Genomic DNA, 12843 nt, shown 5'->3' on the forward strand with positions numbered 1-12843 from the left:
GTAACATTGTTCGACCTGGATCCAGGGCCAGGGCCCAGGTCGTGGAAACACATTAGAAGGCCGTTTTCCATATAAGTATCTTAACTTTACGCACAAAATACCCACAATGGAATGGTTGTTGCTTGAAGAGACAACCTCAGCTACTAATAACTCACAGGGACATTAACATTCTGAGTTAACGGGCGGAGTGATGACCATCGGATCCCGAGTTGTTTTTGGTTTTTCTTCCGAATAGTTTCCTGCACCGAATTCCTTTAGAATCTAGAACTATACTGCAATCTTATTGCTTAAAAAACTGGACATGACCATAAAATAGAGACAAACTGAAGAGAATCACAAAAAAAAGAGAGATGTCTAGACGAAATAAATTGAATGGAGCATTATATTTGTGGAAAATGTAATATGATATGACTAACGGAACAACTGTTATACCGAAGTGTATGGCCTTTCTATTTTGTATAGAGTATTTTATACCTTTTGTGATATATGATATAGATGGGAGGGTTTGTATAAATTTTGAAATGGGTGGGTATTATAGCTAAAAGCTTGATTTACAAGAACAGATAAATCATGACTAACACAAAACACACATCACATCTTTCAAACAACACTCACAAACAAGTGTGCCCGATTCTTCTTCATTTGCCATTTCCATAGGGTTGCTTGGATTTCCTTCGGGGGACCTCAAATGGAAAAAGTTGGACAAGTCCGTTCTGTAGGAGACGATTTAACACCAAACCTGGCATCTCACTGAATTACCTGAGAGGTAGGGATCCTGGGGAAGTGGGGTGGGAAGGGTTTCCTGTCTTTGGGGATGTCTTCTTTCTCTTATTCGATCCTAGCAACCACACCTATATTTTTTCTTTCTTACTTCTCATCTTGAGGACCTATCTATCTTTTCCCTCTTTCCATATTCATAAACTTCTATCGCTGAAGTCCTTCCTTATTTCCGAGGTTACTAATAACCTACACCTTATCTTTAAATAAGGCGGCCGAAGAATTAGACTACACGAACACACATCCACATATACACAAATATACATTTCTATGCAAACATTAAATTATATAAGACAAAGCCTATCATGATGTGAGATCTGCCAGGTGTTGTAGGCGAAAAGGTGTATACACGGGGAATTATGTGAACATACATGGGGAGTTATCACGGTTCTACATCGCATGTACATAAGAAGAGGTGCACATACATAAAAAACAACCATAAAGTAGTAATGAGTAATGGATAAATAAGAGAGAGCCATGAGCAAAGAAATAAAACGAAAGTAGGAGAAGAATACGTCAGGTTGATCACTAAGTAATGTCAGTGCAATAAAAACTCTGATGAATGAAGGATAATGGGATGTAAGTACTATATATAGACATAATATCTATTGAAAGTGTAGAAATTGATAAGTAGGGAAGGATTCTAGGGAGTGAATGATATATTAAAGAATGAATGCGAAGTTTAAAATAGATTTATATCTTTACCAGAAGATACTTAATTATGGTATACACAGAAATTTATATTAGGGTAATGAACCGTGAGGCCTACTCAGACAGGATAAGAGGGGCGTATCTGGCAATCACTAAGTATAAAGAGCAGGCGTACCTAGATAGGACAATCCGTGGCCTAGAAAATAGTGATGTTTGTAAGGGGTGTACCTATGAGAATGGAAAAGGAAGTGCTCTCATAAGGTCAACCCACAAGCAAGGAATAGGTGCTGATCCTAGGAGAAGGGGACTGTATCGTGACAAAAGTCACAAATTTTATAGGAATTATTCTGGAAAGTCTAAATTCTATAAACGACTAGCACAGGGCTTAACAACGGGCCGGTTTTGAGCGCGAGTACTCGTGTCTGCTCGGGCACGTGCTCGCGAGCAGGTGCAAGGTCGCGGAGTAGGGAGGGAGGGGAAATGCGCGCGCACGTTTGGATAGGGCCGCAGCGTGCCTATTGGATTCGCGCCGACTGTGTAACGTTTAAAGTACTACGATCAGCTCTAACAGTCACTTCACTGGTTAAGAATCATGTCGAGTCGCCGTTGTGTAACCCCAACCATGCTTTCGCAGTTCAACCCCCATTGGGAGGAATTGTATCTGTTTACAGAAAAAGATGGTGTTGCAAAGTGTTTAGTATGTCACAAAACGCTGAATTCTTTTAGGAAATTTAATTTGCAGCGACATTATATGTCGTACCACGCGAAAGACTAGGGAAGTGGAAAATGTAATGGACCAGATCGTGCACAGGAAGTTATTAAACTTAAAAGGAAGCTATCCGAAGAAGATCTGGACGACGAAGAAAAATCAACTGAGGCAGCTCTCGGAGTGAGTTACAAAATTGCCTTGCTTTTAGCAAAATCCCTGCTCCCCATCACTGATGGCGATTTAATAAAAGAATGTTTGGTAGTTGCCACGGAACATTTGTGTCCATCTCAAGTTGAACAGTTTCGGATTGTGCCATTATCTAACATGACCATTATGCGTCGCACACAGGACATGGCAGACGACGTCCAGAGCCAGCTTGCAAATATCCTTAAAGATTTTATGGCGTATTCTCTATCTCTGGACGAAAGTGTTGATATCACAGGAACAGCGCAGAAGTGTTAATAGAGATCTTCAGGTGAGGGAGGAGCTCCTTGATGTAGTAGCCATGAAGAACACTACAACCAGAGGTGATATTTTAAGTAGTGTTGAAGAAAGTATTGAAAATATAGGATTGTCGTGGAATTCTTTAGTTTCAGTGTCTACAGGCGGTGCACCAGCGATGACAGGGAAAAAAATCAGGTTTCGTCGCGCTGTTGAAGGAGAAAATGCAAAAACTGACCGTGCCGAATGAAACAAGGGACGTTCATTGGCTGATCCACCAGGAAAACTTATGTGCAAAGAGTATCACTCTAAAAAATGTGATGAGTGTTGTTTTTTGTACAACCAATTATATAAGGAAGCATGGGCTACAACACAGGCAATTTAAAAGCTTTCTTGAGTATGTAGAAAGCCAGTATGGTAGCCTGCCTTATTACAGCGAGGTCCGCTGGCTTAGTCGTGGCGAATTATTAAATCGATTTTTTTGCCTATTAGATGAGATAAATATGTTCATGGAAATAAATAATATGCGTGTTCCTGAATTGAAAGAGCCTTCGTGGAAATGTGATCTCGCGTTCTTAGCAGATTTAATTAGCCATCTGAACGCTTTGAACATTTCACTACAAGGTAAAGATCTGCTAATTACCCATTTCATAGATCGAATACGAGCTTTTAAAATGAAATTGACACTTTGGCTGAGTCAGCTGGAAACAGGAAATCCAGCTCATTTTCCTACATTATCATCCATGCAAGATGTTCACAAAGACTGAACGTTATTCACATGCCCTTAAGGAAGAATTTGATCAACACTTTAAAGATCTGACAGCATTAGACAGTGATTTTGATCTGTTCTCCTCTCCATATTCAGCGAATATTGAAGAGATTCGTCCTGAGCTGCAACTAGAAATTATTGACCTGCAGTGTGACAGAATACAGAGACAAATTTCAGAACAAGAAAAACATTTTGGAATTCTACAGAGGCTTCCCTCAGGATAGATTTCCTCGTTTGCACAAACTGGCGGCTACAATAATATCAATGATCGGTTCCACGTATGTTTGTGAACAACTGTTCTCTGCAATGAAATGTAACAAGACGCGCCTGAGAAACGCATTGTCTGATCGAAATTTAAACGGGACGCTGCGCCTACAATGCACAAGAACAATTACTCCGAACATAGACGCAATTGTAAAGGACAAAAAATACAAGATAACCGAGAACCCCACACTTCAGTGACACCTTTTATTGTGCAACAGTTCACAAATTAATACGAATGTAGAGGCATACACTAAGCTAATAAAATTATGTGGCATGTGTACATTCTCCTTTATTTGTTTCATTTGTCGCAGTAATAATTCGTGACATATCCCTGCAGGTGGCCGCGGATTTACATTGACTGGCGGCAGCTGTTGTGTGCCCCACGTGACTCTCCCCACTCTCCGCTCTGGTCCGGTAGTGGGGGTAGCGTGCTCGGGCCTTGCTGCTCACAGCTTGCTCCGCGAGCACGTATGTTGTGAAGCCCTGGACTAGCATTATTATGTTTTGTGGAATTAAATGAGTCTCAAACGAACACTTTCATTTTGCCCAGAGTTCCTCCATGCTACAACTAATGATAATAGTACATACTAGGAAAAAGGTAATACAAAAAGATAAGAATAGAAAATAGATTACTCATGTGTCGAACACCTGATGTTTTCGATTGCAAAAGGAAATAAAGAAAAGAAAGAGTCCTCACAATTTCTAAATATTGGTAAAGCTGACTAAAACCACAAGTAAATGCTCATGTCTTACTAACAAAGTACAATAAGAAAAGAATAGAAAGACAATAAGCGAAAGATTGTTCCAGAGAGGACAGAACTGTTATGGAAAGGAGAGAGATGTATATCAACATATGAAAAAATTGTATACTGTTAAGGTATGAAATGTTATTATGAGTTATATTACTTGCATAATCATTACGTATAAATTATTGCGTGTTCGATCTGGAGGGGGATATGTAGTGATCCGAGAATTTCTGTGTAAATTCTAGAACCACTCAGCCTTCTACCATCTCGAACACAAGGTATTCTAGGTATGAGTGTGGGATGGTAAAACCCTACCTACTGTGTGTGTGTGTGTGTGTGTGTGTGTGTGTGTGTGTGTGTGCGCGCGCGCGCTCAGGTTTAAAATCGGTCATGGGAAGAAAGTAGACCTGTCGGGCAATCCATATAGGTTTCAGTGCGTGTGTAAGCAAGAACCATGGAGTTTTTATACTGCTCTGTGCTTATTATGTCATTGACTATTGTTATGTGGAACAAGAACAGTTGAATAAGTACTCTTGTAGACTCTTGACTCAGCTTTGATAGAGGCAAAACGTATTTTCGGATTCATTTTATGAAAGTCATGGTAGTCAAACCAACTTTCTTTTAACTGTAACTCATTTTGTTTCTAATGTTCGATGGTACGAGGTACTTACAGAAAGTTGCATATGTATGTTGAACGTGTGAATTATGTTGTGCATGAAAGTCAAATACATCATTAACCGACGAAAAGGAAAGTTTGTATGTCTACTCACTTTATAAGTAGAAAAAGGCTTAAAAGTTTCTGAACCTAGCTCTATTCGACGAAGAAGAAGTAAAGAGATTTTCCAGCAGCCGACTATCCTGCAAAGAAGAGGGGCTGCAAAATTCCAAGTAAGTCTCCTTGTAAATGTGGTTTGGGGAAATAAATCAATATAACCCACACCCACATTCACACTAAGTCATCAGAACATTAGACCACATGGAGAAACGGTAGCTGTGCTCTTTTCCTAGTTGAAAATTAAAAAACTCCACTCCCCCCCCCCCCCCCCCCTCCCATAATGCTAACTATGACTGTCATGCTAGCATAATGCAATGTGACTGCCTAGGGAATGTCTGCAACAATACTGCGCAGTCTCCATTGTGTCGAACAGCAAATATTGCTGACCTGTATTGTATGTTAGAATTTCCCCAAGAACTTCCCATACTTCAGTGGAACTTCTCATTAGCTCAAGTGACTACAAAAACATTGCAATGCCTCTTCTTTCTCTTCTTCGTCATTCACCTTGCTTTTGTCCTGCAACTGCAGTTGTGAGGAACTCTGTGGCAGGTCTAAAACTGAACTTTCACAGTGGTGCCCACTGGTTACTCATTTCTGATGGGTAATCACCATATTCCATGAAAGAATATGGTTGATTGAGTTCTAAAGATAGATTACATGATGGTTCAGAGTGTCAGGTGAAAACATTCTATTAACAAAAAATTCAATACACAAATTCATGAATATAGAAATACCTACCTTAGGTGTCAATAAAAAATACTGTGATGTATCTGGGCGCGTTGCAGCCTTAACCAGAAAGTTGAACACTGCACGTTCATTTCGAGGATCCATGCCCTGAAATCAGATAAAATCAAGTATAACATATTTCAGATCTTTAGCTCATCAACACTATTAAACCAGGTAACTGCAACGAAGTCCAGATATAACTGTGAAAAATAATTCAGACTAACTCACTTGGTTTATTTCATCTACACAACGAAATGGCACGAATGTCAGTTCTTGCAGCGCTATCATGTAAATTGCTGTTGCAACTGATCGTTCACCTCCACTTTGCAAGTTTTGGCTTAACTCACGTAGCTGCTCTCCATCTCTGTATTTTACTCTTATATGAAGACCATACTGATCGTAATCATTCTGAAACAATAACACAAAAAATTGCAACTACTAAAATATTTCATACATCCAGGAATCAACATTACATGTCAATATGCTAACCTGGTCTTCTCCCATACTCAAAAGCACTTCACCAGCACATCCCATTTCTTCAAAGCACCTTCCAAAATTATTATTTATTTTTGCAACTAATTCTTGCAGTGGTGTCAGCCAGTCGTTTCTACACCGCTCGAGGCCAGCTTGAAGCCTTTGAAGATTATCACGCATAGTACTGACTTTTGATTTACCTTCTATAATCTTTTTTCCTCTTGCTTCAAATTCTGCAATAACCTGAAATAATTCATAAATTCTACATATACAACCTAAAACACAGAAGTATCTTGTAGGCAACTTTTCACATTTTTCTTTACATACTGTGTAAATGTTTAATTCAAGTTTGCTTTCATCTTATTCGGATACATTTAATATTGTAATTTCTCATTTGTGAAGTCACTATTTCTGTCAAGTTAAGTATGGAAAATTTCTCACCCCAGTGTCAACATCACCGATGAAATCTGCCTTTGCTTGTTCTGTTTGTATCTTCTTATCCAAATCTTGAACTGTTTGTTGCACATTTCTGAATGTATCTTTATTACCTTTCACATCTGCAATTGCCTTTTCTGCATCTCTGAGTAACTGTTTCTGCTGTGTTTGCAGTTCTGACAACTCTCCTTTCAACTTTCGAACTGTGTTCTAGAATGAGGGAAAAAAAAAAGGATTTTTTTTCCATTCAAATTACACACAATTGCTAGCTTAGCAATATTTGGAAGGCAAACGCCACTTCTTAAGCACGTGATACGAGCTGAAACAGTGACAAAGAACAAGGAGGTGGAGAAGGAGAAGAAATACAACACTGCTAATAGTAATTAAGAATGAGTGTCGTGTTGTGTCATTTCATGCACAATGACAAGTTTCTTACAACACACACACACACACACACACACACACACACACACACAACTGCAGTCTCTGGCAACTGAAACCTACTGCATTATGGTTTCAGTTGCTTGAGACTGTAGTGGTGTGTGGGAGTTGCGTTTGCATTTGTGTGTGTGTGTGTGTGTGTGTGTGTGTCTTGACGAAGGCCTTACTGGCCAAAAGCTTTGTTTGTGACAGTCTTTTTGTTGCGCCTATGTGTTACTCTCCATCTCTGTTGTATGGCGAGTAGCAACTCTACTATATGGTGAGTAGTAACTTTTCTTTTCATAATATTGTTACATTCCATCTTGGATTTTCCGTTGTTTGATTTTTACAACAATTTCAAGTACGACAAAATGATTGCACAAGAGAAAAACTAATTGAGCTTGTGAATCCGGAAGTAAACAATGTTTACAAAAATTGCAATATCTGGAAGGAATCGATACACTGTTTTAATAAACTAAAAGAAAAGGAGATGAAAGTTGAGTTTTCCTTCAACACACAAAAAAAAAAAATGTGTTTTATCTCTGATCAGTTCTATAAAAGATAACCAAGTTGGGGAAACCATCAAAAACCTAAATATGTATGATCAATAGGAGATTTCAATCACTATCCTAACAGGAGCCCCGAGTCTTAACTGTGTCACCCTAGCTGTATTTTCTCCATATAATATTTATGAAAATAAGATTTTCTGGACAATATAATATTAGCCATACAAAACATTACAACCCTCCCTCTTCCGTATGAATGAGTGCACCAGTGTTATCACACACAGTATGTGATGCAGTGGAGGGCAGCTATTCAAACTTGAAAGAGACACTTCTAGATAAGATACGGTTGATACTGTCAAAAGAAGCTCCTGATAAATTAATGGGGTGAGAGGGGGGGGGGGTCAAATTACAATAATGCCTTTTCTTTCCTAACCAGAAGTTTAACCATGGTTTTTAAAAACTGATAATTTATATAGAATAATATTCATGTAATTTACAGAATTTGAAATATTAAGCATTTTAAAACTTGTGATTTATAAAGCTCAACAAAAATTCAGAATTTTCAGAGATTTAATGAAATTGCCTGAGATTTCCTTCATTTTTCCAGGTAAAATGTAATTCCCTTAGATCTCCAGGTTTTCCAGCAAGGGTGTATGACCCCCTAACACACAGTATTGAGAAAGCTGTTAATTTCACCAACTTTGAGCATGGCTAAATTCTGATGGACCGATAGATTTGAAAGTGAGTTCCACTATCATTAATCTCTATTTAAAACACTCAATTCATAGTGAATCAGCACTGGATAACAAACCTTCAGATGTTCGTGGTACTTCAGCCTTCTCTTGAGCAGACCAACTCCTGATTACAGGCAAGGCAAGTGCCAGGTTAACAGTGTCTTGTAGTTTTTATATTAACCTCTACAAGTGAGGTAATAGGAACAGCATGTAGTTAATAATAAAAAGAATGACCACTCCTCACCAAACAATAAAGTACTGAATGCTGTTGCTGAGCAAACTGCAAGTCTCAGTACAATTCTTGTGCAAAATTTGCCACGCATTCACAAGAACAAAGAAGAAAAGTAAACAAAGTAACTTGTAAATATGTAATAGAAGTACAGCAAACTTAGTATAGCTTAACAAGTACCTCAAGTTCTAAACATTTCTGCTTTATTTCCTGAGCATCATGCTGATACCTTTCCACTTCAGCTGCAGTGTCTTCTGTCTCATACTGAAGCAGCCTTAAGTTGTTCATCAATTCCACATATTCTTTTAGAGTTTCGTGGGATTTACTTTCACTGTCGAAAGCATCTAAAATTATTTTCTGAAAAAAGAATTCAACTTTTATTCCGGTGCCACAAATGAATACTAATAGAAATACAATTTTATTTGCTAGAAAAGTTAACCTCCTTGTGAAATAATGAGTATTACCAACCAAATGTTCCAAGAAGGTTGAGGAGATTAAGCTATAAAGAAAAACCAAAAGAAAAAATAGAGTTCATAAATTAGAAGCTTTAATTTTTGCTCCCATTAGTTTAAACATCCCTGATAATTGCCAAGAGTGGGTGACAATTGCAAGAAAGATTAATAATGCTAATAATAACATGACAGAATAGTTAGGAAGAATAATAATCTTAATAATTATTATTATTACATAATTTTTTATTTTCTGTTTCCCACTGCACTATTCCTGGCTGGAATAACATTGAACTGCTGTTACTGGTTCTCATCCGGATAAATGGGGAGGACTGGTATCAAGAAGTCATTAATACAGATGGCAAAATCAGAGTCCTTCACGAGTGATAATCCTGGTTTTATTAGGAAATAGTAATTATTCCAAAGTAAACTTACACTGTACAGTGTGGTGGCGCAAAGAAAACAAATAAGTAACACATGAGGTAACTCTTTAAAGGAATCCACCCTCACCAAAATACAATGCAAGCAGCCAATTGGATTCTAAGGGGGCAGGGAGTCTCATGCAAAAGGTGAGTTAGTGTGTCTTGGAAATCTTTAAGTGTACAACAATCTTACAGTTATACTTATAACTTTCTTGGCAACCATTTTTTATGAAGCAGCTGACTAAAGAGCTCTTAATAGAACTGCAACAAAACTGCTTTATGAATGAAGAAATTTCCTTAAAAGCAGAGCCCAAAGAAGAGTGATAATGAACATCCATAGGCCTGTCTCAAACTTTGAACGTAGAAGTGATGGATACTGTTTGCTAAGAATGTGCAGTGAAAACAAAACATACATTTATTAAGTCCCATGCCCAAACAAATAATAAAAATTAGAAGCATTTCTAAGAATAAGACAAATGCTGGAAAATGGTTGAGAATGGAAAAAATTCCGGGACACCAAGTAAAGAACTTATAAGGTGATTTCAATGTACAAGTTGGATGGGAAACGAAGTATAGGAATATTGTTAGGTACATAAAAAAGACAAAAAATTATGACAACTATAATTTTAAACTAACGCATTTTAAACAGCTGCTTAGAAACCAAACAATGGCAATGACTCATGACAGCAATAGGAGAGTTCCAAATAAACCTTGTAGTTGTATCTTTAAGGTATAGTTGAGAAATAATGAATGTCTAAACCAAATGGTGATAAATATAAACTCACATCATTATTTTCAATAATAAAGTTCAGATTCATTTTTCTTAACTAAAAGAGCAACACAACAGCTGTATCCTGATTCAACAGCAAGAAACTAAAAGAAAATGCACATGAATTTAAAAAGCCAACTTGACTAATACATAAAGACTGAAAATACGAAAGTTCAGTTGGCACAGACAACAAAAGATATGGAAGGCCTCAAGAAGAAAACACACAAAGTAATTTGATAACAGCACACAGGCACTGAAGGGTCATTTCTTTTCTTGGAGAAAATACCACACATGCAAAAAAAAAAAAATTGAGCCTAGGTCATTTTTCAAATCCAACAAAAAAGCAAATATGAAACGAGAAGATAAGGATGAAAGGGGGAATTACCCAACACAATAGAACAAAACTGTTAACAAAATGAGTCATGAATTTTATAAAAAATTTAAAAAGATAATACAATCCCCATCTCCTCTCTGTAATCAAAGGAAAGGTGAAACTTTAGTAAAATCAAATGACAAAAACTATTAAATACTTGCTAAATAGTTTAAGAAATTTCTAAGCTATAAAAACTAATTAAACCAAGAGATAAGAATGGACTCTCCCCTCTCCTCGACTGCAATGAGATAAAATACAATACCAAGAGGCTAAAAAACAACAAAGCTATTGATGGAAATTACATTACAGCTGAAGTACGGATGCTCGCACCTAAAAAAGGAATACATGTATCGTACAAAACAACAGTAAACATATGAAAGAAAGAAGAACAAAAGGATGGCTGGAAGTTAGACTAGATTCATCATCTTCGTAAGAGAAGAAACACTAAAGAGGTGAAAAATTATTGTGGCATTTCGTTACTCCCACTAACATACAAATCCTGTCACCATCCATTTAAAGCAACTGTAACAACAAACTAAGCATAAACTCAGATAATATCAAGATGGATTGCAAAAAAGGTTTATTGACAGCAGAAATAATACTGATCTGAAAACATTAATAAGATACTATATGCTGACAGGAAGACAATATGCTTCTGCCTTCATACATTTTAAAAAGCCGTATGACTATCTACCCCCCCCCCCCCCCCCCCATCCCCCCATGAACCATGGACCTTGCCGTTGGTGGGGAGGCTTGCGTGCTTCAGCAATACAGATAGCCGTACCGTAGGTGCAACCACAATGGAGGGGTATCTGTTGAGAGGCCAGACAAACGCGTGGTTCCTGAAGAGGGGCAGCAGCCTTTTCAGTAGTTGCAGGGTCAACAGTCTGGATGATTGGTTGATCTGGCCTTGTAACACTAACCAAAACACGGCCTTGCTGTGCTGGTACTGTGAAAGGCTGAAAGCAAGAGGAAACTACAGCCGTAATTTTTCCCGAGGACATGCAGCTTTACTGTATGATTAAATGATGATGGCGTCCTCTTGGGTAAAATATTCCGGAGGTAAAATAGTCGCCCATTCGGATCTCTGAGCGGGGACTACTCAGGAGGACGTTGTTATCAGGAGAAAAAAAATTTGCGTTCTACGGCTCGGAGCATGAATGTCAGATCCCTTAAGCCACAGGTAGGTTAGAAAATTTGAAAAGAAAAATGAATAGGTTAAAGTTAGATATAGTGGGAATTAGCGAAGATCGGTGGCAGGAGGAACAAGACTTCTGGTCACGTGAATACAGGGTTATAAATACAAAATCAAATAGTGGTAATGCAGGAGTAGGTTTAATAATGAATAGGAAAATAGGAATGCAGGTAAACTACTACAAACAGCATAGTGAATGCATTATAGTGGCCAAGATAGATACGAAGCCCACGCCTACCACAGTAGTACAAGTTTATATGCCAACTAGCTCTGCAGATGATGAAGAAATTGAAGAAATGTATGATGAGATAAAAGAAATTATTCAGGTGGTGAAGGGAGACGAAAATTTAATAGTCATGGGCGACTGGAATTCGAGAGTAGGAAAAGGGAGAGAAGGAAACATAGTAGGTGAATATGGATTGGGGCTAAGAAATGAAAGAGGAAGTCGCCTAGTAGAGTTTTGCACAGAGCATAACTTAATCATAGCTAACACTTGGTTCAAGAATCATGAAAGAAGGTTGTATACATGGAAGAATCCTGGAAATACTAGAAGGTATCAGATAGATTATCTAATGGTAAGACAGAGATTTAGGAACCAGGTTTTAAATTGTAAGACATTTCCAGGGGCAGATGTGGACTCTGACCACAATCTATTGGTTATGAACTGTAGATTAAAACTGAAGAAACTGCAAAAAGGTGGGAATTTAAGGAGATGGGACCTGGATAAACTGAAAGAACCAGAGGTTGTACAGAGTTTCAGGGAGAGCATAAGGGAACAATTGACAGGAATGGGGGAAGGAAGTACAGTAGAAGAAGAATGGGTAGCTCTCAGGGATGAAGTAGTGAAGGCAGCAGAGGATCAAGTAGGTAAAAAGACGAGGGCTAGTAGAACTCCTTGGGTAACAGAAGAAATACTGAATTTAATTGATGAAAGGAGAAAATATAAAAATGCAGTAAATGAAGCAGGCAAAAACAAATT

The 12843-nt window shown here is 37.9% G+C and overlaps 1 protein-coding gene across 1 annotated transcript in view; it reads right to left on the minus strand.

Annotated features, from left to right (window-relative positions):
• Nucleotides 1-12843, minus strand: part of LOC124796278 (structural maintenance of chromosomes protein 5) — a 183611-nt gene that overhangs the window by 9749 nt on the left and 161019 nt on the right. The window contains exons 15-19 of the mRNA XM_047260396.1: nucleotides 8837-9013; nucleotides 6774-6977; nucleotides 6348-6575; nucleotides 6087-6266; nucleotides 5871-5966 (exon numbers count right to left, since the gene is read on the minus strand). Coding sequence (XP_047116352.1) covers nucleotides 5871-5966; nucleotides 6087-6266; nucleotides 6348-6575; nucleotides 6774-6977; nucleotides 8837-9013 — 885 coding nt within the window. The remainder of the gene's footprint in view (nucleotides 1-5870; nucleotides 5967-6086; nucleotides 6267-6347; nucleotides 6576-6773; nucleotides 6978-8836; nucleotides 9014-12843) is intronic.

The sequence above is a fragment of the Schistocerca piceifrons genome, chromosome 4 (assembly GCF_021461385.2).
Source record: "Schistocerca piceifrons isolate TAMUIC-IGC-003096 chromosome 4, iqSchPice1.1, whole genome shotgun sequence".
Classification (NCBI taxonomy): Eukaryota; Metazoa; Arthropoda; class Insecta; order Orthoptera; family Acrididae; genus Schistocerca; species Schistocerca piceifrons.